General features: G+C 44.2%; 1 protein-coding gene and 1 long non-coding RNA gene across 3 annotated transcripts in view; one reads left to right on the forward strand and one right to left on the reverse strand.

Annotated features, from left to right (window-relative positions):
- The window catches only part of PXDN (peroxidasin), a 143,627-nt gene extending 141,683 nt beyond the window's left edge, over positions 1–1,944 (forward strand). For both annotated transcript variants that reach the window (XM_073674228.1, XM_073674229.1), the window contains one exon: positions 292–1,944. In XM_073674228.1, the coding sequence (XP_073530329.1) occupies positions 292–405 (114 nt within the window). In that variant the 3' untranslated portion in view covers positions 406–1,944. The remainder of the gene's footprint in view (positions 1–291) is intronic.
- LOC141258940 (uncharacterized) overlaps positions 1–25,575 on the reverse strand; it is a 190,447-nt gene that overhangs the window by 34,306 nt on the left and 130,566 nt on the right. The window contains exons 2-3 of the long non-coding RNA XR_012318349.1: positions 17,685–17,765; positions 17,198–17,231 (exon numbers count right to left, since the gene is read on the reverse strand). This is a non-coding gene — a long non-coding RNA (uncharacterized lncRNA). The remainder of the gene's footprint in view (positions 1–17,197; positions 17,232–17,684; positions 17,766–25,575) is intronic.

Here is a 25,575-nt window from a genome sequence, read left to right on the forward strand (position 1 = left end):
GTACAGAAGCCCACTTTCTTGTGATCAGTGGATCTCTCTACAGTGGGCCCACCCAGCAATCAGAGACATTCCCTGTCCTGTGGATAGGTCATAAATTCTAATTGCGGAACAAACAGTTTAAAAAAATGTTTGAAGTTTCCTTTGGCTAAAGTAACAAAGGATTTTTCTAGTTTAACGTGCAGCTCTTATTGCTGTCAGAAATACTGGAACTCAAGGAAATGTGTTGCACTTTGGTAAGAATTGCTGTAGGATGCCCCTCAGTGTGATCCTTCTGAATATCTTGTCTTCCAGAATGGGTCCGTTACATGTTTTGTGGAATCCTGCCCCACTGCTTCATGTTTATCACCTGTTAAAAAAGAAGGAACTTGCTGTCCAGTCTGCACAGATACAGCACAAAGCACATAATTCTCAGGAGAACAGGATTCCTCCGAGTCATCCATTCCCGGGTTACAGCAGTTTTGTCTACACTGCATCCATTTTTTTGCATTCATCACTCCCACAGTATCGTGCAATGGTTGTTTTTGTATCTTTTTCCTTTTATACCTAGTTACATTTTATACCTAAAATGGTCTCTGTTAAAGGGAAGTATCTAAAGCAATGACAGGATATTAACGTTTGTGTCAGCCATATTTCCTTGGTTAAACGCTTCTCAGGTTGGGAATACAAACTGGTGCTAATCGCAGTATCTTATTCTGTAAATGTCACATCCGTGCAACTCAGTTCAGTTTTGGGGATCTCACAAATGGGAAAACTTCCGGTATGTATACAGGTTTTATAGCAATTCATCCGGTAGTGATGGCAGCCAATTATTTAAGAGAAAATAATCATTTTTTATTTGCTTAAAGGAGAGTATACCTTTTAATCTCTGTGAGAGACTCTCCATTTTATAATAACTCAGGCCCAGCTTTATACGAATGTCGAGTATATATTTGTTTTTCTATACAGATCGAATTCTGTGCCTATGACAAGAAAACTTTTATACAATTAAAGGGGTTATGCAGGATTAGAAAAAAAATACTGCTTTCCTCTGGAAACAGCGTTTTAACCTTTTACATTGGATCTCTGCTGCATTAAAGTAAATGGGTCTGAACTGCAGTACCACACACAACCTGTGGACAGGTGTGGCACTGTTTCTGGAAAAGGAGAGCCACGTTTTTCTAATCTTTGGTAACCCCATTAGGCACTGCACAGAAGAACTCAATAGTGGTTTGATGATTTTGTGGTTCAATTATTTTATTTCTTTTTTCTTTTTTTTGTGCTGCAAATTATTGTTGTGCTTTTTTATGGAGTCATAATTCTTGACAAAAAAATAAATGTTTTTAATGATTTATCAATCTGAACTTTATCGGAAACCTATCTGTTATATACAGTGGAGGTAGACAATTTATAACTTTCTCCAGTATTCAAAGAAGTTTGTAAATGGACTGTTCACTGGTGGCCACAAGAGGCGCTAGCTGGTAGAAGTAGTTAAACTTTAGAGGGGATATTGTAATAAATATAGACCACAAATGGCTGCCCCCACAATCTTTAGAATTGAGGACTTACGGCATACAGTACTATGTTATATAGCAGAAGACCTCGTGGCCTAGGCTTGCTCTTTCACTTGCCATTATTTGGGCTTAGATTTACAAATTAATGGAAGGACAACAGTTATACCTCATTTATCCTTTGAATGGTGCTCAGTAGAGACAATAAAAACATGGACTGATGTATTATATTTGTGTAATCACAATTAATTATCATTACAATCTACATTTGTACACGTTTTCAGTAGTATCTTTCTAAGCAGTAACATTTAAGTTGTAAAATAGCTGAAAATATATAGCCCTAATCCTTGAAGGACATTGGACCTACTTTGCAGATTTAAAGGGAAGCCATCATAACAATATGACCTACTGTTTAAATCAGGGTTTTTTTGTTAAATATATTATAAAAAAAAATCCATATTACAATCTATATTAGAAATAACAAAAAAAAGTAGAACTCTTGCAATTTTCCCACTGGCCACTGTTTTTTTTTTTTTTTTTTTTAGATTTAAACTCCCTATGGTTTCAGGAAACAACACACGTACATAGCCACAATGGCCAGACTCCGACCCTATCTTTTTGTATTAAAGTGTCTAATGAGCGTGTGCAAAGATCATTGTGAATGGAGGGGAGAGGAGCAGGTTCAGCTGTGACATCACATATTGAGACCAATGGATTCTGCGCTATCTGTTGTTTATAGAGGTGTTACACAACTTTGTAATTATGGAGCCTTCCTGAAAGAACATGAAGAAAGTAAAAGAAAGCTTGATTGGTCAGTGTGAAATTGAAACATTACTATATTTTAATTTTTTTTTATAAAAATGACCTGGAAAAAAGATGATTTAACCTTGTGTAACATTCCAGGGACAATAACAGGGTCGTAGCTAGGCTTTTGTTCCCCTGGGGCAAAGATTTAATTTTGTTCCACTATTCATGTATATAAATACCCTGGTCAAGGCAAAGTACACCCCCCCCGCACCAATCAAACTGGACACAAGCCATAGAAGTCCCATCACTGCCTGTTCTACTGCTTACGTCTGTTGTAATATTCCTAATTACAAGCTATAATGTTTAAATATTTTAATTGTATTCAATTCATTAGGTTTGCTTATTAGTCAATTCTTAAAATGACCAAAAAGGTTTGTGATGGGAATAACCGTGGTTTATCCGGCTCTAACAAACCAGTATCATTGTTATCTGACACTTCCAAAATAAATGACTTCTAACTCTACCCCAAAAGTGTAAGCATGGCTTTGTAGTTTTCTTTTTCTGTAGAATACTTACATCATCCATTGTGCTTCCGGTCTCAAGAAGATAGTTTATGCTAATGATGTCACCATCTTCAATGCCTTCAAAAGTCTTGACTTCCGCCAACTGTCCACAATTTACCCTCTTAAATGTGAAAAATCCCCAAACTCACATACCAATGTACTCAAAAGACAGGTCTGATGACAAGCAGTCCCACCTTCAAAAGATCAGAAAACCCAAATATTTACAAGCAGCAAACTCTCTGCCTCTGCAAACCAAGATCTTAAACCAAACAACAACTCGATTTGAGCAAAAAAGTTCTCAAGATCCTCATCCAAAAGCCATATTCGTAGTCTGGGCTGCCAGACCAGAGGCCTGTGAACCTCCTCCTACCTGCTGGTCAATCTCTGGCACTTCTTCTGATTACTAGACCCAGCGCAGTGTCATGCTATATCGTTATTGCCACGCTGGATATACTAATTAGAAGTGGCGCCAGAAATGCCACAGACTACAGATATGGCTGCTGGACCAGGGTCCTGTGAATCTTTTTATTCAACGCTAGCAACAACTGAAGGCAAGACCTGAGATTGTGAATCTGTCATGATTTATTTATTAAAAAAAAAGTCAATATAGAGTTTTGACCCCTGTTTTGGTGACTATTTCAGTCAGGAAAGCCGACTTCACATCTCTTCCCAAAAGGTGTGAGTGAGAGGATCTTACAACTTTCAGAAAGCCTTACTAGGACCTCTTCAGGGATCCTGTGTCATCTCCAGTCCTGGGGTGGGGAGATTAGCAGCAATACCTTCCATAATTCTTCTCAAAAATCAAGATGCATGTCATATTCTACTGTTCACTTTTTAGCTAGGTTTCACTGAGGAGATCTTCTCACCAATACTCCCAACAAGTCTCCACCTCAGGTCCATGTGATACCTGCCTCTTAGCTTAGAGATGAATCTGGTCATCATCTTTAGAAGACCATATTATTTCTGCTTCTTCAAGGAGTAACAAATTGAGCCCTTCATAAGTCTCTTTCCAAATTAGGAGTTTCTTTTTAACTCTTACAGAAAAAATCATTAAAAAGTTTTATAGAGTTCTACCACCACAGCGGACATTGCTGATGAGGGATTAGACCTGCCATTACCTGTATATAACACCAGCCATCAAGTGATCTTTGCTGTTGAGAACAATGCTGTCATAAGCCACCTTCTATATGCAACCTACCCTGTGGTGGAGCCTTTTACAGCATTAAAGGCTATTTTAAAGACCACCTGTCAAATTCTCAAAAAAGTAAAATGTGATTCTCATAAAGGTGTGTCTTCTAGTTCCAATTGCTTGGCACCACTACCATTTTACAACATTGGCACTTAAACCGAGAAGCTGGTCCTGCTTTGTATATTTAACAGGTGCAATCATGGACTGTGGAGGAGGAACTTGATTCATATGCTTGGAAGCTCCTTCACACCACCATTGCTGTCCAATTAAGTAATTGTCTACAGAATCTTTTGGAAACATGAGAACATCGCCTGAAAGAGAACATCATGGAGCACTGCTGTGTATCCTGACCCCACCATCCCCAGCCTTTTTGTCCTGGGATTCTTCCTGCATCCTTCAACCTTGAAGGGGAAAGTTGGAGTTTGTGATTCCAAGCTCAAGGAAGAAAGGTGTGCTTCTGTTAGAACTTTGGGTGCATTAACGTTGGCTTAAAATGAGGAAACGTTCATATGAATGTTCTTTTTCAACTTGTCTAAACAGGCTACCAATCACCCAAGGAACCAGCAAACTGTTTTTCAAGCTTGCCCAACGTTCTCAGCAGTACATTGTCCTGTGTAATGACATTGTATTCTGTGTGCACAGTGATCATGTCATTGATCATTCTGTTTGCGTGGAAGTGCAGTTGGCCTTTCTAAATGGGCTATTGAATGATTGGCATTTGGCTTATAGGTAGCCGCGCTGTGGTTGTTTAATACCTGCATTCGGCCCGTGTAAGTGCCTACCAACATGCTGCCCGGCACACCGTCACACTCAGAGATCAACGCAGTGATGTCCCTTGTCCAAAATTGAAATTTTATTTTTTTTCATCTGGCATGTAAATCGAATAATGACAAATTCCCATCATGATTAAAAACTTTGTAAAGTAGTTAGAACTGTGAAAACACTTATGTTAAATTTACATTACGCACAGCTTGGTCGTATGATAAAAAGAGTATTCTCAAGTTATTAAATTACTTTAATTAGACAACATGAAAATTAAGTAAGTTTGCAATTGACTTGTGTTTTCTATCTGCTGTCATTCTGCAATGAGAGCTTTTTATCTTGCATAGTGTACAGCTGATTTCCATGGAGCTCGGCCAATAGTGCCTGCCCAGATCCTGGCTGAGTGTGCGCAGTAGTTGCATTCCAAGAGAGAGGTTAACTTCTAATATCCCAGTAACCTCTCTCCAACCCATTGATTTCTATACCGCAGTTAGATGGTCAGCTCCCTCTCAGCTCCTGATAAGCTGCCATCCTAAATCTTGCTAAATCACCAGGATACGACTTCTGTTCCTCCCAGAGCAATTCTAACAATCATGGCTCTCACTGTCCAATGATATGTGCTTGTTTAAATGCACAGTTATCTCTGTAAATATAGTGATAGCTTTGTACACTGCAGAGCAAACCACTGATAGCTGAATGTGTTACAGCAAAACTAACTTTAGACTATGTGCCCACGATGCAGAAACGCTCAGGATTTTTTCCTGAGCGTTTCTGCATCTTCCTGGCAGAAAAAAACGCATGCGTTTTTCCTGCCAGGGACATGCGGATGTGAAGCGTTCTTCACATGCATTTCCGCATGCGAGTTGACAAGCGCTTTCCAAGCGATTTTAGCATCACTTGGAAAATGCTTGACAACTTGGTCACATTATATAAATCCATGCAAACGGCATGGATTTATATAGTGTGACCGAAAGAATGTTAAAAAATAAATCTATACTCTACCTTCTGATGTCCCCCGCAGTCTTGCTTCTCTCCATCCTGTCTTGCCGGCAGCTCGCGGTACACACTTAAGGACCTGCCGTCGCATGACTATGACGTCAGTGCAGGTCCTTCAGTCCACCGCGAGCTGCCGGCAAGTGAAGACAAAGAGACTGGGGGCCATCAGAAGGTAAATATCATATTTATTTTTGATTTTATTTTTTTTTTTACAGGTTCTATGGTACCTGGGTCCGGAGGAGAGTCTCCTGTTCTCCGCACATTGAAACGCATGGAATCCGCATGTACAGATTCAGTGATGTGGAATCCATGCTTTCCAATGCAAGTCAAATGCGGCGAAAACGCAGCGCTTTCGCAAAATAATTGGTAGTTCTGCATTTTTTTCCGCAATTATAACCCGCAGCGGAAATTTCCGCAGCATGTGCACAGCACATGCGGATTATCATTGGGGAACATGGCAGGCCTTCTACCATGCATTTTTGCCGCTGCGGAAACGCTTAAAAAAAGCATCGTGGGCACAAAGCCTTATAGTTCTGGTGTGCAGCAGAGCCGTAGTATTAGTAGAACCTTCACTCAAATAGGAGACCCTGCCCTACTAGAAGCCATGAAGTAAGTTGATTGTAAAGAGACTGCATTACTCTGAGCTGCTCAAGAGACAACCTGAGAATAACCTTTTAACTCATTCATGATCAATTTGACCATTTTGTTTGGCCAGTATCATGATTTATTCTCCACTATAAGAAATGTCTTGATTCCATACATCTTTATTTTAAGTCACCTGAAGAAAGATTCACATTCTATGAGGCTTCCTGCATCTTCCTTTAGAACTCTCTTGTACTACATTAAATCCACAGAAGACAACATACTGTAGATCAAAATTCTCAAAACAGTTTTCAATGAAACCTTAACTGGACTTCTGTTTTCCATGCTAATTAAGTAAATTGCCAGTGCAGTATTAAAGGGGCTGTTTGGTAAAATCAAGTCATCACTTACCCACTGGGAACCACGCCGATAAGGAGAACTTGGAATTTTTATCCCTGATAAAGCGGAGTGGCAGTGGCCATGCTCGATCTCCGCTCTGTTCTTTCCCTATGGAACTGCCGAGTAATTTTCTCCGCTTTCTCCGGCAGCACCATAGGGAATGAATGGAACGATGGTAGGGCGTCCAAACTGCTGCTCCAGTTTCTGACCAGGGATAAACTTTCCCTATCGAGGTGGGGAAAAAATCCTTATTCTGCCAATCGGTGCAAGTCCCAGTGGTGGGACGTCCACCGATGAATCATAGAGTCATAAAATGTTACAGTTGGAGGGAACTTCCAGGGTCCTTGTAGGATTCACTAAACCACCTCAGACAGATGTCTGTCCAGCCTCTGTTTGAAGACTTCATTGAAGGGGAACTCACCACATCTTGTGGCCGCCTGTTCCACTCATTGATCACCCTCAAGGTCAAAAAGTTTTTTCTAATATCTAATCTGTATCTTCTCCCTTTCAATTTCATTCCATTGCTTCATTGCAAATAAGAATAAGGATGATCCCTCTACACTGATATCCCTTCAGATAAATTTGTAGATATTTGAGCAAGTTATCACCTCTTGTTTAGATAGGTGATATCTTGTATTCACTGGACTACCCTTTCAAAGTACTTGTCTAAAGAGGACAATCTTAATCCATTTGGCCCTTTAGAACTAGATATCAATTCTGAGCTAGAGTAAAGCCCCCGTCTCACATAGCGAGATCGCTAGCGAGATCGCTGCTGTGTCACGGTTTTGGTGACGCAACAGCGACCTCACCAGCGATGTCGCTATGTGTGACACTTTGCAAAGATCAGGCCCCTGCTGTGAGGTCACTGATCGCTGCAAAGTGTCCTGGACCATTTTTTGGTCGTTGCCCTCCCGCTGGTCAGCACACATCGCTGTGTGTGACCAGCGGGAGCAGCGATCAGGGTGGTAACTATGGTAAACATCGGGTTACTAGGGGTACACGCCCACCTAGTAACCTGTTGTTTATCATGGTTACGAGCCTGCTAAAGTGAGCGGTAACCTCCCGCTCACCGTAGCAGAGTGTTAACCATGATAAACAGCGGGTTACTAGGCGCACGTGTGCCCCTAGTAACCCGATGTTTACCATGGTTACCAGCCTGCTCCTTCAGTAGGCTGGTAACCAGGAGCAGGACATCGTGGAAAGATTCTTTCCACGATGTCGCTGCTCCCCTGATCGTTGGTGAGCCTGCCTGTTTGACAGCTCACCAGCGACAACATAGCGACGCAGCAACGATCCCTGACAGATCGTATCGTTGTCGGGATCGTTGCAGCGTCGCTAAGTGTGACGGGGCCATAAGAGAAGCTCCCATTCTGGCAAACCCCACCCGTCCATGTTTTATGGGTAATTATTTGAATGGCTAGTATGTAGTACTACATTCCCCTTTCAGGTCTGCTTCTGGGAAAACATATGGCCATGGAAGCTTCTCTCAGTAATCATATCTACTATTGGTTGCAATGGCTGTCTTAACTAATGAAGGTGCCTAAGTGACACAACTGCTTGAACTAAATCCTCAGTACCCAACAATGTTGAGCTTCCCTACGAAACAGATTTGACACTTCCCTGTTTCCATTAACATACCCCATTGGTTTAAATCTCCATGTCATCTAGCAACCACTGTAGCCATTGCCTGATTAGAGAGGGCGACCATTTTTTGTAATATTGATGAATATGTGCTGCAGTTTATGGAATATTCCACAAACTTGCACTTTAGTCACTAAATAATAGTCCTTTTTATATTGAAAAACGGATGAAACTTTTTCCTTTTTAATGGTCTGAAAGCAACTGAAGTAGAAAAGTATTTCAAACTATTTCCTAGTGTTCCTCTTTGGGGGGAGGTTTCTGGCATATCTGACACAAAGTGGGAAGGAGGAGAGACAAAATAGATGTGTTTTGAGAAAAAAATGGAACCCTTTTGTCATTTCACCCCGTAGGACTGCAGTTAATCTCTGTAAGAACAGTTCATTGTTTCAGTTAAAATTAGGGTGATGTACTTGTTTAAAAAGCAATAACTTCATTATTATACGGCCAAAGCACAGCACAGTATATGTGCAGGCGGCTAGAGACCTTGGACTACGAGGCTGCACCTTCACTGCCAAACTAGTGCAGCACAGATGGTTGTATAAAGGAATGACTCATTTCCATGTCTTTCTTACAAAAGTGAATAATGTTCTTTTTCTGTTTTGTGGCCATACCTCTGAAATGCTGAAAGCTGTACCTATTTATTGTCGGATCTTACTGTTACCAAACATGATGAGTGCCTTGGTATTTTTTATTATAAACAGTCATCTTTACCAAAGAAATGTTTGCACTGTGTATGGAACGCTTTTTAAATAAATAGGCCATATGACTAAATTGTCTCGTTGTTTTTTTTTTTTTTACTAGCCAGTAATTTGTGACTTTTTTGAACTATAGTGGGGAATATCGACAATCTTTCTAGGACTTTATGGATGAAGGACTTGCCTATGTCACCATACGGAGACGACCTTTTCTCGATCTGAATGTTTGGCCCATAAAAATGAAAACTTATACTTACATCCCATTCTGGTGCTTTTCCAGCGGTGTCGGCGCTCACGTTCCCAGGGTTCTCGTGAAGTTATGACACGTGAGCCCCGTGCCCAGTCACCTCTGGCATCACTGTCAAAAGAAAAATGGTGGCACAAGATTTTGCCAAATTTCTTTAATGTTTAATAATCTCACCGATGTACATAAGTGACATGTGTCTGAAGAATGTGACCACTGATCTCAGTACAAGCAATGGTAGGTTACTCACTATCCTCACCCTGCGCCAAATCAGCGCTGGCGTCACTGTCCTCGCCTTCGAACATATTCGTAATCAAGAGGAAGTGAATGACCAGCCGCAGCTCTCGCCTTGTCTTGATTACTTACAGTTGAAACCAGAAGTTTACATACACTATATAAAAAGACACATAAGCATATTTTTCTGAATATCTGACATGAAATCAGAATAAACCTTTCCCGTTTTAGGTTAATTAGAATCACCGTAATTTTTCATATTTGCCAAATGCCAGAATAATGAGAGAGAATGTTTTAAGGCATTTTTATTACTTACTGCAAAGTCAAAAGTTTACATGTCCAGCCATCATACCACTCAGGAAGGAGACTGGTTCGGTGTCCCAGAGATGAACGTGCTTTGGTCCGACATATGCATGTCAACCCAAGGGCAAAAGCAAAAGACCTTGTGAAGATGATGGTGGAAGCTGGTAAGATTGTGTCAATATCCACAGTGGAACAAGTACTGTATCAACATGGGCTGAAAGGCCACTCTGCCAGGAAGAAGCCATTACTCCAAAAGAAACATAAAAAAGCCCGATTATTGTTTGCAAATGCACACAGGAACAAAGACCTTAATTTTTGGATGAAACTAAAATTTAACTTTTTGGGCATAATGACCATCATTATGTTTGGAGGAAAAAGGGAGAAGCTTGGAAGCCTAAAAACACCATCCCAACTGTGACGCATGGGGGTGGCAGCATCATGTTCTGGGGTTGTTTTGCTACAGGAGGGACTGGTGCACTTCACAAAATAGATGGCATCATGAGAAAAGAAGATTATGTGGCAATACTGAAGAAACCTCTCAAGACATCAGCCAGGAATTTAAAGCTTGGGCGGAAATGGGTCTCCCAAATGGACAATAACCCAAAGCATACTGCCAAAATGGTAACAAAGTGCCTTAAGGATAACAAAGTCAATGTTTTGGAGTCTCCATCACAAAGCCCTGATCTCCATCCTATTGAAAATTTATGGGCAAAGCTGAAAAGGCCGGTGCGAGCAAGGCGACCTACATACCTGGATCAGTTACACCAGTTTTCTCAGGAGGAATGGGCCCAAATTCCGACCAACTATTGTGAGCGGCTTGTGGAAAGATATCCCAAACGTTTGACCCAAGTCATTCAGTTTAAGGGCAATGGTACCAAATACTAATGAAATGTATGTAAACTTTTGACTTTGCAGTAACTAATAAAAATGCCTTAAAACATTCTCTCTCTCTCTCATTATTCTGACATTTGGCAAAGATTAATAATGATGGTAATCCCAACTGACCTAAAACGGAAAAGGTTTATTCTGATTTCATGTCGGATATTAAGAAAAACATGCATGTGTGTCTTTTTATATTGTGTATGTAAACTTCTGGTTTCAGCTGTATGTGTCCGTTGGCGAGGACAATGACGCCAGCGCTGATCTTGCGCAGGGTGAGGATAGCGAGTAACCTATCTACCATTGCTTGTACTGAGATCGGTGGTCGCATTCTTCAGACACATGTCACTTACTTACATCGGTGACAGAGTATTAAACATTAAAGAAATTTGGTAAAATCTTGTGCCACCGTTTTTTATCCAATCCTTTTTGAATGTTTTGTATGCTTGTCCTAATGCCCTTTAGCTTCTTACACTTTGAAACCTTTTCTTATGGCGTATTGCACAAGCACTTCAATAAATCTGTAATATCATGAATGCATATGGTGTCCGGTTATTTTTCATAACCAATTGTGCATTGTTTTCTCTAGAGGATTTTTTTTGCAGTGCGTTCGATAGAATGTCCCCCCCATCCTCCACCATGACAAGGAACTATAAACAGGATGTTCACATAATGTCTAGAGGCCGCGGGTCAGTGACGGGGAGCGTGTGTGCTTGTTTATTGCTGTGAGTTTGGATTATACATCTTTGCAGAAGCGTTCCAGGAGAACTTATTCACATCCATGCTTATTTTTGTAATCTTTTTTTTCTTTTTTTCGCACACAAAACACATTGCTAGAAAACAGGCTAACATAATTTCTGCTCGGGGGGTTAAACAGTCAGCTGTCATTTTAATTTGTATTTTATAAATCAAAACTACACGTGAAAATAAGAAACATTTGTTACATATCTTATTAGAGAAATACGCTTTTTTCTCCTGGACTAATCTCAAATTTCTTAATTCACAGGTAAAATCGGTCTTCATCTTCAGTGAGAACAGACTTGCCAATTAACAGAGGAATTGACAGTTGGTGCTCATGGTGTTCTATGGAGAACTGTCATTTCAAGTGAACTTGAAGCAGAATGTCTGTCTGCCTCTAGCTCCTCCCTCCTCCATATAATTTTAAAAGCACCAACTGTCATCTCCTATCTCTTTATTGAATACAGATTTTCCCCGTAAATTAAGCCAATGATCAGTCCAGGAAGAGAAATAAGCAAATCTCTCTGATAAGATATATTACAAAGTTGCTTGTTAAAGTTGTGTATTATTGATTTATGAAATAGAAATTAAACCGGTGGTTAATTTCTTCAAATGACTAATAGTCATGCAACGATCTATCGGCTGAACAGCAGTAGTTATCAATCATCTGTCTCAAAAATCACTGCCTCATAATTTTGTTCCATGTATAATGGTTTTTTTATTTAGTTGTCATAGCTGTCATATTCCTCCATTTTGTTGCTCCTTTTACTATAAGGACTTCTTTGACCCATATATTCATTGTGTTTCCGATACCCCTTGTTGTCTAGTTCATTATATTTTGGACCCAAGCTTTTTTATGTGCTAATAGTGTGCATCACTTTAGTAATAATGCAGTCACTTTAATCATTGATTTCAGCTGCTTAAAGGGGTGGTCCAAAACGAACACTGGTTAAATCCTAAATCTCTATTTAATGTAGTAATCTAATCTCTTTTTTAATATAATTTAATTAAAAGGTCCCTACCTTTCCCGCACTATGCTATCTAACTGAATTTTTTTAATGACTTCCTCTTTGATGCTTTGTTTGAGAATCCCCACTGCATGCTGTAAAAGTCAAACAAGATGTCCTCAGTAAGCAGAGACTGCAGTCACTGCCGCAGCTTTTGTCCCTACCCTGAACCGAAGCATCATCAATGAAGTCTGTTTCAGGGGCTGGGATAGAACCTGCTCTGCTGAGCATGTCAGTCGTCAATTCCAACATATGCTCAGTAGAATCTTGTCACTGAGCAATATTCTAAGCTCAGTGACAATGCGCTCCCTCGCTGGCTCTGACGAGAAGTGATGAGCCGGCAAGAACGCACGGTTAGTGCTTATTGTAAAGGCCCCGTCACACTAAGCGATGCAGCAGCGATCCCGACAACGATACGACCTGTCAGGGATCGTTGCTGCATCGCTAATACATCGCTGGTGAGCTGTCAAACAGGCAGGCTCACCAGCGATCAGGGGAGCAACGATATCGTGGAAAGAATCGTTCCACGATGTCCTGCTCCCGTTACCAGCCTGCTGCAAGCAGGAGCAGGCTGGTAACTATGGTAAACATCGGGTTACTAAGTGCGCGTGTGCCCCTAGTAACCCGCTGTTTACCATGGATACCACTCTGCTACCGTGCGCTGGAGCCTCCGCTCACAGTAGCAGAGTGGTATCTATGGTAAACAGCGGGTTACTAAGTGCGCGCGTGCCCCTAGTAACCCGATGTTTACCATGGTTACCAGCCAGATCGTTGGTCCCGCTGGTCACACACAGCGATGTGTGCTGGCCAGCGGGAGGCCAACGACCAAAAAATGGTCCAGGACACTTTGCAACGATCAGCGACCTCACAGCAGGGGCCTGATCGTTGCAAAGTGTCACACATAGCGACATCGCTGGTGAGGTCGCTGGTGAGTCACCAAAACTGACACAGCAGCGATCTCGCTAGCGATATCGCTTAGTGTGACGGGGCCTTAAGGAGATTACTCGGCAAGCAGGAAGTGGAGTGGATGTAATTTGGGTGGGGCTGATCGCTGCATTTCTTTCTCCCTGGGTAATCTTACAGTGTGCACTGACAGTGCACTCTCTTGCCAGCTCATGACACTTCTCATCAGAGTTTGGGAAGGAGCGCACTGTCACAGTGCATTAAAAAGAATATTGGACCGTGACGATAATCTACTGAGCATACCTTGGAATTGACAACCAGCGCATGCCCTCTATTAATGTCATGTTTGAGTATTCCCAACATGCATTGGGGATTCTCAAACAAAGAGTCATCAAACAGGAAGTTGGTAAAAAAAAAAAGCTGTTAGTCGAGAGGGAACAATGGTTGATTTTTAATTAAAATGTATTAGAAAAGCGATCTGATTACATTCTATAGAGATTTAGGATTAAATTAGTGTTAGTTTCAGACCACGCCTTTATCAATGTATTTTCCTTACAAATGTGTAAGAATACCAATTAAACATACACATTGGGTAAATGCCAGCCTAACCTGTTAATTTTGTGTTATTGGACACTCATCTAGTGTCTACAGGAGTGATCAGAAAGAAAGGATGTTACATTCAGAATGATCAAACCTATGTCCTCACAGAAGATTCGTTGATCCCAGAGGTGTCTGTCAGCAGTTAGTCTCCCTCTCCTCCTTGAAAAAATGTGCACACTTTGATTGGTACTTGTCTTAAAGGGGTTGTCCAGTCTAAAATGAAAAGTCTGCAGTCAGTCTGCGTGACTGCAGACTTTTGATTCCCCCCAGCGCATGCACTGTTTGCTGCAGGGATTTGCAGGTGTATGAGCTGGGAACGCCAGTGATGTATGCGATATGCATATTTCCGAGCAGAACCAGTCTAATGGGCATGGCCTTGCTCCATACAAATGTCAGAATTCATGTTGTCCTTCTATACTTTGAACACTAGTGGCTGCTACTGTTCACCTTAATTGTACTGCAATCCTACTCCTTACCACTGGAGGATGCTGTTGTGTTCTGCAATTGCTCTTTACTAAGATGGCAGATTCTGAACCTGAGGGATCCATCTTGCTTCCTGTTTGTGCCTACTTAAAGCCGCATGATCGCTCACTCATTGCTTGAGTATTGTGTCTAGCTGTTAGCCTAGTTCCAGCCTCCAGCTCCTGAACATTCTTACCCAGAGTGTTCTCACCTACCTACGGATGGTTTCCTACAACTCCTTTGCTAACTGCAAGAACTTCTACTACCGCTTGCTGTTTCTGCTCTTGCTCCTTTGGCCACTGGTTTCCACCAGTAATACACCAGTATCGTAACAAGTGTATTGAGCAAGGCTCCACCCACTACACGGCCACACCCACTAGACTGCTGCACCTACTGGACAGCTTCTATCCGGGAGTATGCATATTGCATACATCACCACCATTCCCGGCTCAGAAACAGGTGAATCCTCGCAGTGCTTGTGCTCTGGGGGGATTCAAAAGTCTCACACAGAGTGACTGCAGTCTTTTCATTTAAGACCAGACAACCCCTTTATGTGAATGCAGGACCCTTGGCGTGTTTTAAAACTATGGGAGGGAACAAGTACAGTGGTTCCCATCCCACCCAATCTCTGCCTATTTTGGAGGAGTTACAAGAAACTGGCGTGAAAACGCCAAAAGTCGCAGAATGTTTGTGCAACCTCAAGTTGGGTATAAATTTGGCAACTTATCAAAGTATTTTATAGATGTGTTATTCCTCTTGGCTAAAGATATTTTGGGAACTCAGATAAATCCTAGCACTGCGGGTCTACCTGGCTTTGCTACACCCTATAGGATCCTGCAAAACCCCTTTAAGTGAATAGCCTGTGTTATGACACCTAAAGTTTACCTAAACCTTTATCTAAATGTTGATATGATTTAATACTTAGGCCATGTGGACACATTGTGTTTTTACAGCGTTTTTTTTCCTTGTGGATTTGTCACAAAAACCTGAAGGGAATCCTGATGCCCACAAAATGAATTAGAATCTTGAAGTGTCGTCCACACGTTGCTTATTCGTAACTTGCAGATTCAAAGCTGCAGCATGTCAATTGTTTTAGCGTTTTTGCAGTGGTTTTTCACTCGCTTTCAATGAAGTCATAAAGAACGCTACAAAAATGCAGGTCTAAAAATGATTGCGGATTTGCTTCATATTTGCTACTTTTTTTGTTATGTTTTTGGCATCAGGAAAATCTGAAGATTACAAAATGATTTTGGGGCACAATGTAGTGGCCAGTGTCAGAGAACTGGGTTTGTGTCCTAGGTCATGGGTCTTCCAGCTTGACAATGACCCCAAACATACTTCAAGAAGCCCCCTGAAATGGATGGAAACAAAGCGCTGGAGAGTTCTGATGTGGTCAACAATGAGTCCGGATCAAAATCCCATTGAACATCTGAGGACAGATCTTAAACTTGGTGTTGGGAGACAGCACCCATCAAATATGAGAGATCTGGTGCAGTTTACAAAAGAAGAGTGGTCCAAAATCCCAGTTGAGAGGTGTAAGAAGCTTGTTGGTGGTTATAGGAAGCGATTGATTGCACTTATTTATTCCAGAGGATGTGCAACCAAATATTATTTCAGGGTGTCAACAATTTTGTCCGGCCCATTTTTGGGGTTTTGTGTAAAACAACACTTTCGGCAATCACTGTAAATAATAGACATAGACCAAAATATACACAGAATGACAGACATGTAATTGCACCAGTCCCTGGCATATAATAATGCACCCTGTGGAGTTTTAATGGACAGCTTTTTATTATTAAAGAAATAAATTTATAAAATGATGTAGGTTCCCCCCAGTTTTTGTAAACAGCAAAGGTAAAGCAGACAGCTATGAGCTGATATTATGAGGCTGGGAAGATCCATGGTTTATTGGGCCATTCCCAGCCTAAAAATACCAGCCCGCAGCCGCCCCAGAAGTGGCGTATCACATTAGATGTGCCAATTCTGCTGTTTTGCCTTCACTTTTCCCGATTGCCCTGGTGTGTTGGCAATCGGGTTAATGGTGCTTTTGATTTCACTGGAACTATTCCCCATGTGGTTTTGTAAAGATGATTTGGACCTAAATTAGGAAAAAAAAACTCTGCAACATAATTAAAAAGTAGATTTATTTTTTTGAAGGAATTTTAATTAGAAAAATATATCTTTTTACCCTCCCCTTGTTTTTCTACTTCCTCTTACTCTGTAACAGTATTGTTCATTGTTGGCTAAGTGACCCGTTAAATGATTCTGGAGTATCCGGAGCTCACGACACGTACAGGCCCGGACGCACTACAGACGTAGCGCTGGCTCATGGATGTTTCATGTTAAGTGATAATGGAGAAACCAGAGCTCCCCAGTTTCCTGCTTGACTCGTTCTGTTTGCACAGCTCGGCTGTACGGCCCGTCTGACTTTGCAGCTTGTTTACAGCAGAGCGACTTTATGCTTGGCGTGCACTAAATAATACCAGATTTTTTTATTTTTTTTGCTGTGACCTTAAAGTGAGGTGTCCTCAATAAAACAATGCTCACTCTATGAAGCCACTTCATCAAAATCATGAAAAGCTGAACAGAAAAGGCCGGGAGCGAAGTCACAATCTACAATGCAAATTGTTAACATATGAAAGGGCTTTTTGTTAATTTTAAAAGACATTTATAAAGGCAGGAATTAATTATAATTTAATAATTTCACCAAATTTCTGAGTTTGTTCCATGCATAGCTGCACGAAATATTCTGAAATTTTTACATACCAGTGTACTGTACTTCTGCACCTCGGGAAAAAAACTATATGAAAAGAGAAATATTATCAGAAACAAATGTCCTGTAGTTTACTCATAACATAGAGAAGTAATAAAAAAGACAGCCCCTTCCCTTGCGGACTTTTAAGGCATATGGATGTCATAGAGGGGGTCTTTGCTTGGGGCCCCATCTGTGATTAACAGCAATGAGCAGCTCTGGCGGATTAGAGCCAGCCGTGCATTACTAGTCAGCCATTCTTTTCATTAACTACCATGTTTGGGAGGAGTCTGGCTTCCCTTAAAGGGATTGTCCACCCAATTATATTTTCTAAACCCAAATGCAAATATGTATATTTTTTTTTTCATTGAAAATGTTACACCGTTTCGCCTTTAGAGGCTGTTTGTTACAACGTTGATGTGATTTATGGTCATAAATCAGCTTATTGCAGGTCAGAAAGCAATACAACATTTACAAACAGACAGAGTTGGAAAAACTTACTGATGGATTCTCAGCAGTGGCGCACCTAGAGTATGATGGGCCCGGTGCAAGGTTTGGACCAGTGCGGCCAGCCTCCCCATCCTGAAAAAAATATATATATATATATTAGTACAGACCAAAAGTTTGGACACACCTTCTCATTTAAAGATTTTTCTGTATTTTCATGACTTAGAAAATTGTACATTCACACTGAAGGCATCAAAACTATGAATTAACACATGTGGAATTATATATTTAACAAAAAAGTGTGAAACAACTGAAAATATGTCTTATATTCTAGGTTCTTCAAAGTAGCCACCTTTTGCTTTGATGACTGCTTTGCACACTCTTGGCATTCTCTTGATGAGCTTCAAGAGGTAGTCACCGGAAATGGTCTTCCAACAATCTTGAAGGAGTTCCCAGAGATGCTTAGCACTTATTGGTCCTTTTGCCTTCACTCTGCGGTCCAGCTCACCCCAAACCATCTCGATTGGGCTCAGGTCTGGTGACTGTGGAGGCCAGGGCATCTGGCGTAGCACCCCATCACTCTCCTCCTTGGTCAAATAGCCCTTACACAGCCTGGAGGTATGTTTGGGGTCCATTGTCCTGTTGAAAAATAAATGATGGTCCAACTAAACGCAAACCGGATGGAATAGCATGCCGCTGCAAGATGCTGTGGTAGCCATGCTGGTTCAGTATGCCTTCAATTTTGAATAAATCCCCAACAGTGTCACCAGCAAAGCAACCCCACACCATCACACCTCCTCCTCCTCCATGCTTCACGGTGGGAACCAGGCATCTAGAGTCCATCCGTTCACCTTTTCTGCGTCGCACAAAGACACGGTGGTTGGAACCAAAGATCTCAAATTTGGACTCATCAGACCAAAGCAAAGATTTCCACTGGTCTAATGTCCATTCCTTGTGTTCTTTAGCCCAAACAAGTCTCTTCTGCTTGTTGCCTGTCCTTAGCAGTGGTTTCCTAGCAGCTATTTTACCATGAAGGCCTGCTGCACAAAGTCTCCTCTTAACAGTTGAAGAGATGTGTCTGCTGCTAGAACTCTGTGTGGCATTGACCTGGTCTCTAATATGAGCTGCTGTTAACCTGCTATTTCTGAGGCTGGTGACTCGGATAAACTTATCCTCAGAAGCAGAGGTGACTCTTGGTCTTCCTTTCCTGGGGCGGTCCTCATATGAGCCAGTTTCTTTGTAGCGCTTGACGGTTTTTGCAAGTGCACTTGGGGACACTTTCAAAGTTTTCCCAATTTTTCGGACTGACTGACCTTCATTTCTTAAAGTAATGATGGTCACTTGTTTTTCTTTACTTAGCTGCTTTTTTCTTGCCATAATACAAATTCTAACAGTCTATTCAGTAGGACTATCAGCTGTGTATCCACCTGACTTCTGCACAATTCAACTGATGGTCCCAACCCCATTTATAAGGCAAGAAATCCCACTTATTAAACCTGACAGGGCACAGCTGTGAAGTGAAAATCATTTCCGGTGACTACCTCTTGAAGCTCATCAAGAGAATGCCAAGAGTGTGCAAAGCAGTCATCAAAGCAAAAGGTGGCTACTTTGAAGAACCTAGAATATAAGACATATTTTCAGTTGTTTCACACTTTTTTGTTAAGTATATAATTCCACATGTGTTAATTCATAGTTTTGATGCCTTCAGTGTGAATGTACAATTTTCAAAGTCATGAAAATACAGAAAAATCTTTAAATGAGAAGGTGTCCAAACTTATGGTCTGTACTGTATATGTGTATTTATGTATATATATATATATATATGTATGTATGTATATATATATATATGTGTATGTATGTATATGTCACGAAAACGACACCCACTTGGGTCAGACCTTGCAGCTCTCTGGCGCCCCCTTATCCTGCTGGTCAAACACGGTATTGACCGAGGATACGCACGGGTGCAGCTGCTCTAATTTATGTCGACTATTGCGGCACGTGATGTGACAGGACGTATATATACCACCAGTTCCTTCCAGGAACGTATATATACCTCCGACCAGCCACCCTCAAACCACAATATCACATAAACACTGGTATACTGCCACCACCGATCTCTTAACAGGTGGATCGGGTACCTGGTAGGTAACGTGAATTAGCGGGTGAGGAACGTGTTTGCTCGACATAGGACAAGAAGAAAGAAACTGGTAAATAATTATGATTTACTCCCAAAGGTGGGCAGTGTTTACAAAATATATACAAGATATTATAAAGGAGACAATTTACATGTATGCATAAACAGTTCTTAAAATAAAAGGGATAAGTAATAGCAAAACCTGCGCCACGAGGTGATGGTCTCAGATTCTGTGGGGGGGACGGCTCCCCGGAAATTAGAGGTGATTCTTCTTACGCCGAGTGATGTGCGTGCGTTCGACGTCCCTGAGAAGAATGGCTTGAAAAATGGCCGATCTGGTTTTTAGCAAGCAGCCAAAACTCTGGGAGACACCCCTTATTTACCTTACAAGGGGGCTCGGCTTTGCGAGCCCACCCAGCTGCAGAAGACCTAAAAAATCCTTCAGATTTCATATCTTGGTGTGGGGGGGTCCCACATCCAAGAGGGAGACATCATCTTGACCGTCACCAATATTCATGAAGATAGATATTAAATATGAAACCTCTATGATGCTCAGAAGCTCAGAATCCATTATCTCAGTTCCCGGTCATTCCTCAGTTATGCAAGTTATACTATTGCAATGGGAAAAAGGTAAGCATTCAAAAAAAGTGGTTCCGATGTTTCTGTCAGACCTGTGCGTGATTAAAATTGGCATAAAACGTTTGTACAATTAAACAATGGGATTTTTTGGAGGGATTTTCCGGTTTGTACCAGTGCGTGCCCTGGACTGAGGTTTTATGGCGGGTCATAAAGATTCCTGGTTTGGGGAAAAGCAAAAGTGAGTTCTATGTCTTCTCTTACAAACGGATAGGGGGTGGGGTTTTTCCTTTTTTAAAACATCTCTCATTTTTAAAACTCGGGCAAAAATACCTTTTGCCTGACACCTCCCCCTTTTAGACTGCGCTATGGAGGTAGGACCTTCTGGTACTCCTCCAAGCGTATGTCTGGAGGCTCCCCTCGCCGGGACAACCCATCGGCATTGCCATGCTCGCTGCCCTTGCGGTGTTGAACGGTAAAGTCGTATTGCTGGAGGGTGAGGCTCCCGCGTAACAACCTTCCGTTGGCAGCTGACATGGTGTGCAGCCAACTCAGGGGGTTGTGGTCAGTCACGACAGTGAAGGGGCGCCCGTACAAGTAAGGCTGTAAGCGGTTGAGGGCCCATACAATGGCCAGGCACTCCTTCTCTATGGGGGAATAGGCCACTTCCCTCGGCAGCAGTTTCCGGCTTAGGTACAACACGGGGTGTTCTTGGTTCCCCGAGTCGACCTGGCTGAGTATAGCACCGAGGCCAAACTCACTGGCGTCGGTCTGTACTAAGAGTGGCCGTGTGCCGTCGACCGCCTTTAGTACAGGAGAGCTGCTCAGGGCAGTCTTCAAAGCCCTAAAGGCCACCTCGCATTCATCCGTCCATTTGACGGAATGGGGTAGGCTCTTCCTGGTGAGGTCTGTCAAGGGCTTCGCAAGGCTACTATAGTCCTGTACAAAGCGTCTATAGTACCCTGCGGTGCCCAAGAAGGACTGCACCTGCTTCTTGGTCCTGGGGGTGGGCCAGGACACGATAGCGTCCACCTTCCCAGGCTCTGGCTTCAGAGTACCCCCACCTACCCGGTGCCCCAGGTAGTGGACCTCGTTCATGCCCATCTGGCACTTTCCCGGCTTGATGGTCAAGCCCGCCTGGTGAATGCGCCTGAGCACCTGCTGCAGATGCTCGAGGTGATCCTCCCAGGTGGGACTGAAGATGGCAATGTCATCCAGGTACGCCACTGCGTACCTCTCCAGTCCCTGGAGCAGGTGGTTGACCATTCGCTGGAACGTGGCAGGGGCATTTTTCATGCCGAAGGGCATGACCGTGGATTCACACAATCCGAAGGGGGTGATAAAGGCGGACTTCTCCTGGGCCCCGGGGCTCAAGGGAATCTGCCAATATCCCCGACTCAAATCCATAATGGAGAGATAGCTCGCGCTGGCTAACCGCTCCAGCAGCTCCTCAATGCGTGGCATTGGTTGTGCGTCAGAGGCGGTGATAGCGTTGAGCCCCCTGTAGTCCACACAGAACCGTGTGGTCCGGTCCTTCTTAGGCACCAGGACTACAGGTGAGGCCCACGCGCTCTTGGACCGCTTAATCACCCCCAACTGCAGCATCTTCTCGACCTCCTGGCACATGACATGCTGCACCTCGTCGGAGATTCGATAGGCTGTCCGCCGGAGTGGGGCATGATTCCCGGTGTCCACTTCATGGACCGCCACTTCAGTTCTGCTAGGCAGGTTGGTGAACACTGCTTGGAAGGGTTTCAGCACTGCTTGCATCTGAGACCTCTGGTCTGCGGATAGCAAGTCGCTTAGCTCTACATCCTCTAGGGACCTGCTGGCCTTCGCTTGGGTGAGCATGTCTAAGATGGGGTCATCCTCCCCATCCTCGGGCAGGTTGCAGACCGGTAGGACACAGGTTCCACGTTCTTGATGAGCCTTCATCATATTAACATGAAACGCCTTCCGCCTACCCCGCTCGTGGTCAAGTGTGATCACGTAGGTGACCGGGTTGAGCTGTTGGTGAATGACGTACGGGCCTTCCCAGGCCGCCTGAAGCTTGTCCTTTGGTACGGGGACCAGCACCCACACCTTCTGACCCACCTGGTAGGTCCGTTCTCGGGCGTTCTGGTCTTACCAATGCTTCTGGTCAGCCTGGGCTTGCGCCATGTTGTCATGCACCAACTGCGTCAAGGTCTGCATCTTGTCACGGAAGCGCATGACATACTCCACGATGGACACTCCTGGGGAGCTCGGCTCTTCTTCCCAGAATTCCCTTATCAAACCAAGGGGTCCTCGGACACGCCTGCCATACAGGAGCTCAAAGGGGGAGAACCCCGTTGAGGCCTGTGGAACCTCTCTGTAAGCAAATAGCAGGTGTGGGAGGTAACACTCCCAGTCGCGACCCTGGGTCTGAACCAGCATTTTTAACATCTGTTTGAGGGTACCGTTGAATCGCTCACACAAACCATTGGTCTGTGGGTGATACGCGCTCGATACCAGATGCTGCACCTGCATTTTCTTACATAGGGCCTCCATTAAGCGTGACATGAACTGGGTCCCCTGGTCGGTAAGCATCTCCCTGGGAAATCCTACTCGCGAAAAGATGGCCAAGAGGGCGTCCGCCACCTTATCCGCCCTAATTGAGGACAGGGCTACTGCCTCCGGATACCGGGTAGCATAGTCTACCACGGTAAGGATGAAACGTTTTCCAGAGCTGCTGGGTGTGGCCAGTGGTCCCATAATGTCCACAGCAATCCTCTGGAAAGGCTCCTCTATCACTGGCAAAGAGATCAGGGGGGCTTTGGGGGCCGGCCCTGACTTTCCCACTCTTTGACACGTGGTACAGGAGCGACAGTAGTTCACCACATCTGTCCTCATTTTGGGCCAATAAAAGTGATGAGACAGCCGGGCCTTGGTTTTGCTAACCCCCAAGTGTCCAGCGAGTGGAATTTCATGGGCGATCCGCAACAACTCGTCCCTGAATTGGTAGGGGACGACCAGCTGTCTTTCCCTCAGCCACTCCTGTTGGGGTGTACAGGGAACTGTCTCCCGGTACAACCTCCCTTGGTCCCAGAATACCCTCTCCTTATCAGACTCGGAGGTGGGCTTCTCAGCGAGGCTCCTTAACGTCTCCAGGCTAGCATCTGAGTGCAGAGCTGCCTGAAACTCCTGGCTGGAGGAAGCCAGAAGTGAGGTTAAGGCCACGTCCTCACTAGGACCCTCTGGGACCGGCTCTGGGTCCATACCTGATCCTGTTATTCCTCTGTCCGAGGAGGGTCCAGAAGGCAGGGCGTTACTTGCATTCTGGGCACTCTGACTGCGGGTAACAGCGGCTATATAGGCCGTCTCCCCGGGGAATAACACCGTCTCATTAGCCTGAGAGGCCATGAGAACTACTTCTCCATCATCCTCCATTACCTCAGGCACAGTGCTACGTATGGGGCAGCTACCATCAGCCAGGTCTCCATCTGTTGTGACACTGGTCACTGGCACAGCACCACCTGCTTCATGGTCCTCGTGCCTCTCCCCATTACCCTTGGCACTGACCTTTGCTCCGGCTAGGGGATCCTCAGCAACATCACCCCGCAGAGTGACATAGCTGAGTTCTCCTGCACCTTCCAAGACAACAACATCATCATCATGATCATCATCATCATCATCATCATCAGGTAAAGCATTGACATTCACATTATCAGCATTAACCTTACCAACCGTATCAGATCGGGGAGGGGTGTTAGGGACATAATAAGCAAGCATCCTCCCCAAATCAGTTCCCAACAAAACATTTGTAGGTAGGTTTTTGGATACTCCCACTTTCTTCACCCCACTCCCCGCACCCCAATCAATAAAAACCCGGGCCATGGGCAAGGGGCATCGGACGCCCCCAATCCCGGTGACAGTCAGGGTCTTTCCTGGAATAAGCGCTTCAGGGGACACCGTTTCGGGACGGATGAGGGTTCGTTCGGCCCCAGTGTCCTTGAGGCCTACAGTGAGAGTGTCCCCCACCCTGACAGACTGGAAGTTTTCACAGGCCCTCCCAACCGGCCCACCTACCAAAAGAACTGAGGCATTAGGCCCTGGGGCCTTGGATGGGGGGTTCTTCCTCTGCTTCTCTGGGCAAGTGGCGCTGAGATGACCAGTCTGGTTGCAGGAATAACACCTGCGGGCATCAGATGCAGGCCGGGCATTGGTAACGGGAAAAAGGCCCCCGGAAGGTCGGCTGGCAGGGGCAGGGATAGTGGTTGATGGCTTACCCCCTTTCCAGCTGGTGACGACCGGCTTCCGCACCTCTGGTCTCCGGTTGGCCTCGTAGGTGTCTGCGATCTGCGCTGCTTTATTGGCATCAGGTGGCTCCCGATCCATCATGAACTGCCGTACCTCAGTCGGACACAGATGCAGGAACTGGTCTTTCACCATCAGATCCTTTAGCTGCTCAAAGGTGGTCGCTGACAGTCCTTGGATCCACTGCTCAAAGTTGGTTCTGAGCCCGTCTATCACATCGCTGTAGGTGTCAAGTGGTCCACGTTGGAGGGTTCTGAATTTTTTCCGGTAAACCTCCGGAGTCAGCTGGTACTTTTTTTTATCAGGGCCTGCTTGACGGCCTCATAGTCTCCATCCTGCTCTCGAGGGAGGGAAGCAAACACCTCCAAAGCTTTTCCTCGGAGCCCTGGAGTCAAATATCTTGCCCATTGGTCGGTGGGCAGCTGATACTGCCTGCAGGCCTTTTCAAAGCCTCGCAGAAATGTGTCCAAGTCCCCATCCTTTTCCATCACAGGGAAGTGCTTAGGACGAGGTTTAAAGCAGCTGGCACTATTGGACTCACTGGTCTGCGTAGAGGGCGACTCCTTCTGAATCCGGGCTAGCTCCAGCTGGTGTTGTCGGTCAGCTTGGGCTTGTCGCTCAGCAGCCTCTCGGTCAGCTTGTCGTTCAGCAGCCTCTCGGTCAGCTTGTCGCTCAGCCCGCTCCTGGAATTTCAGGATCAGCTGCAGTTGTCCATCATGATCGTCTGTGGCGAGCTCCTCCAAGGCCATCTGCAGGTGGGGGTCCACACTACCCTGGTTGAGGGTATGGCTGGCAATCCCCGGTTGGACCCCTGCAGCAGCGCCATCCGGGCCTTGGCTGGCCGCCCCCTCATCAGGGCTCCGCTGTCGGACGGGCTCTGCAGCATCTTGTAACAGTTCAGAAATCATTTGTTCTCTGCTTTTTCCGAGGGGGTCAATGCCTTTGATTATACATATTCCA

This window comes from Phyllobates terribilis, unplaced genomic scaffold, assembly GCF_046119375.1.
Source record: "Phyllobates terribilis strain yellow unplaced genomic scaffold, ASM4611937v1 Scaffold_3__8_contigs__length_932513732, whole genome shotgun sequence".
NCBI lineage: Eukaryota > Metazoa > Chordata > Amphibia > Anura > Dendrobatidae > Phyllobates > Phyllobates terribilis.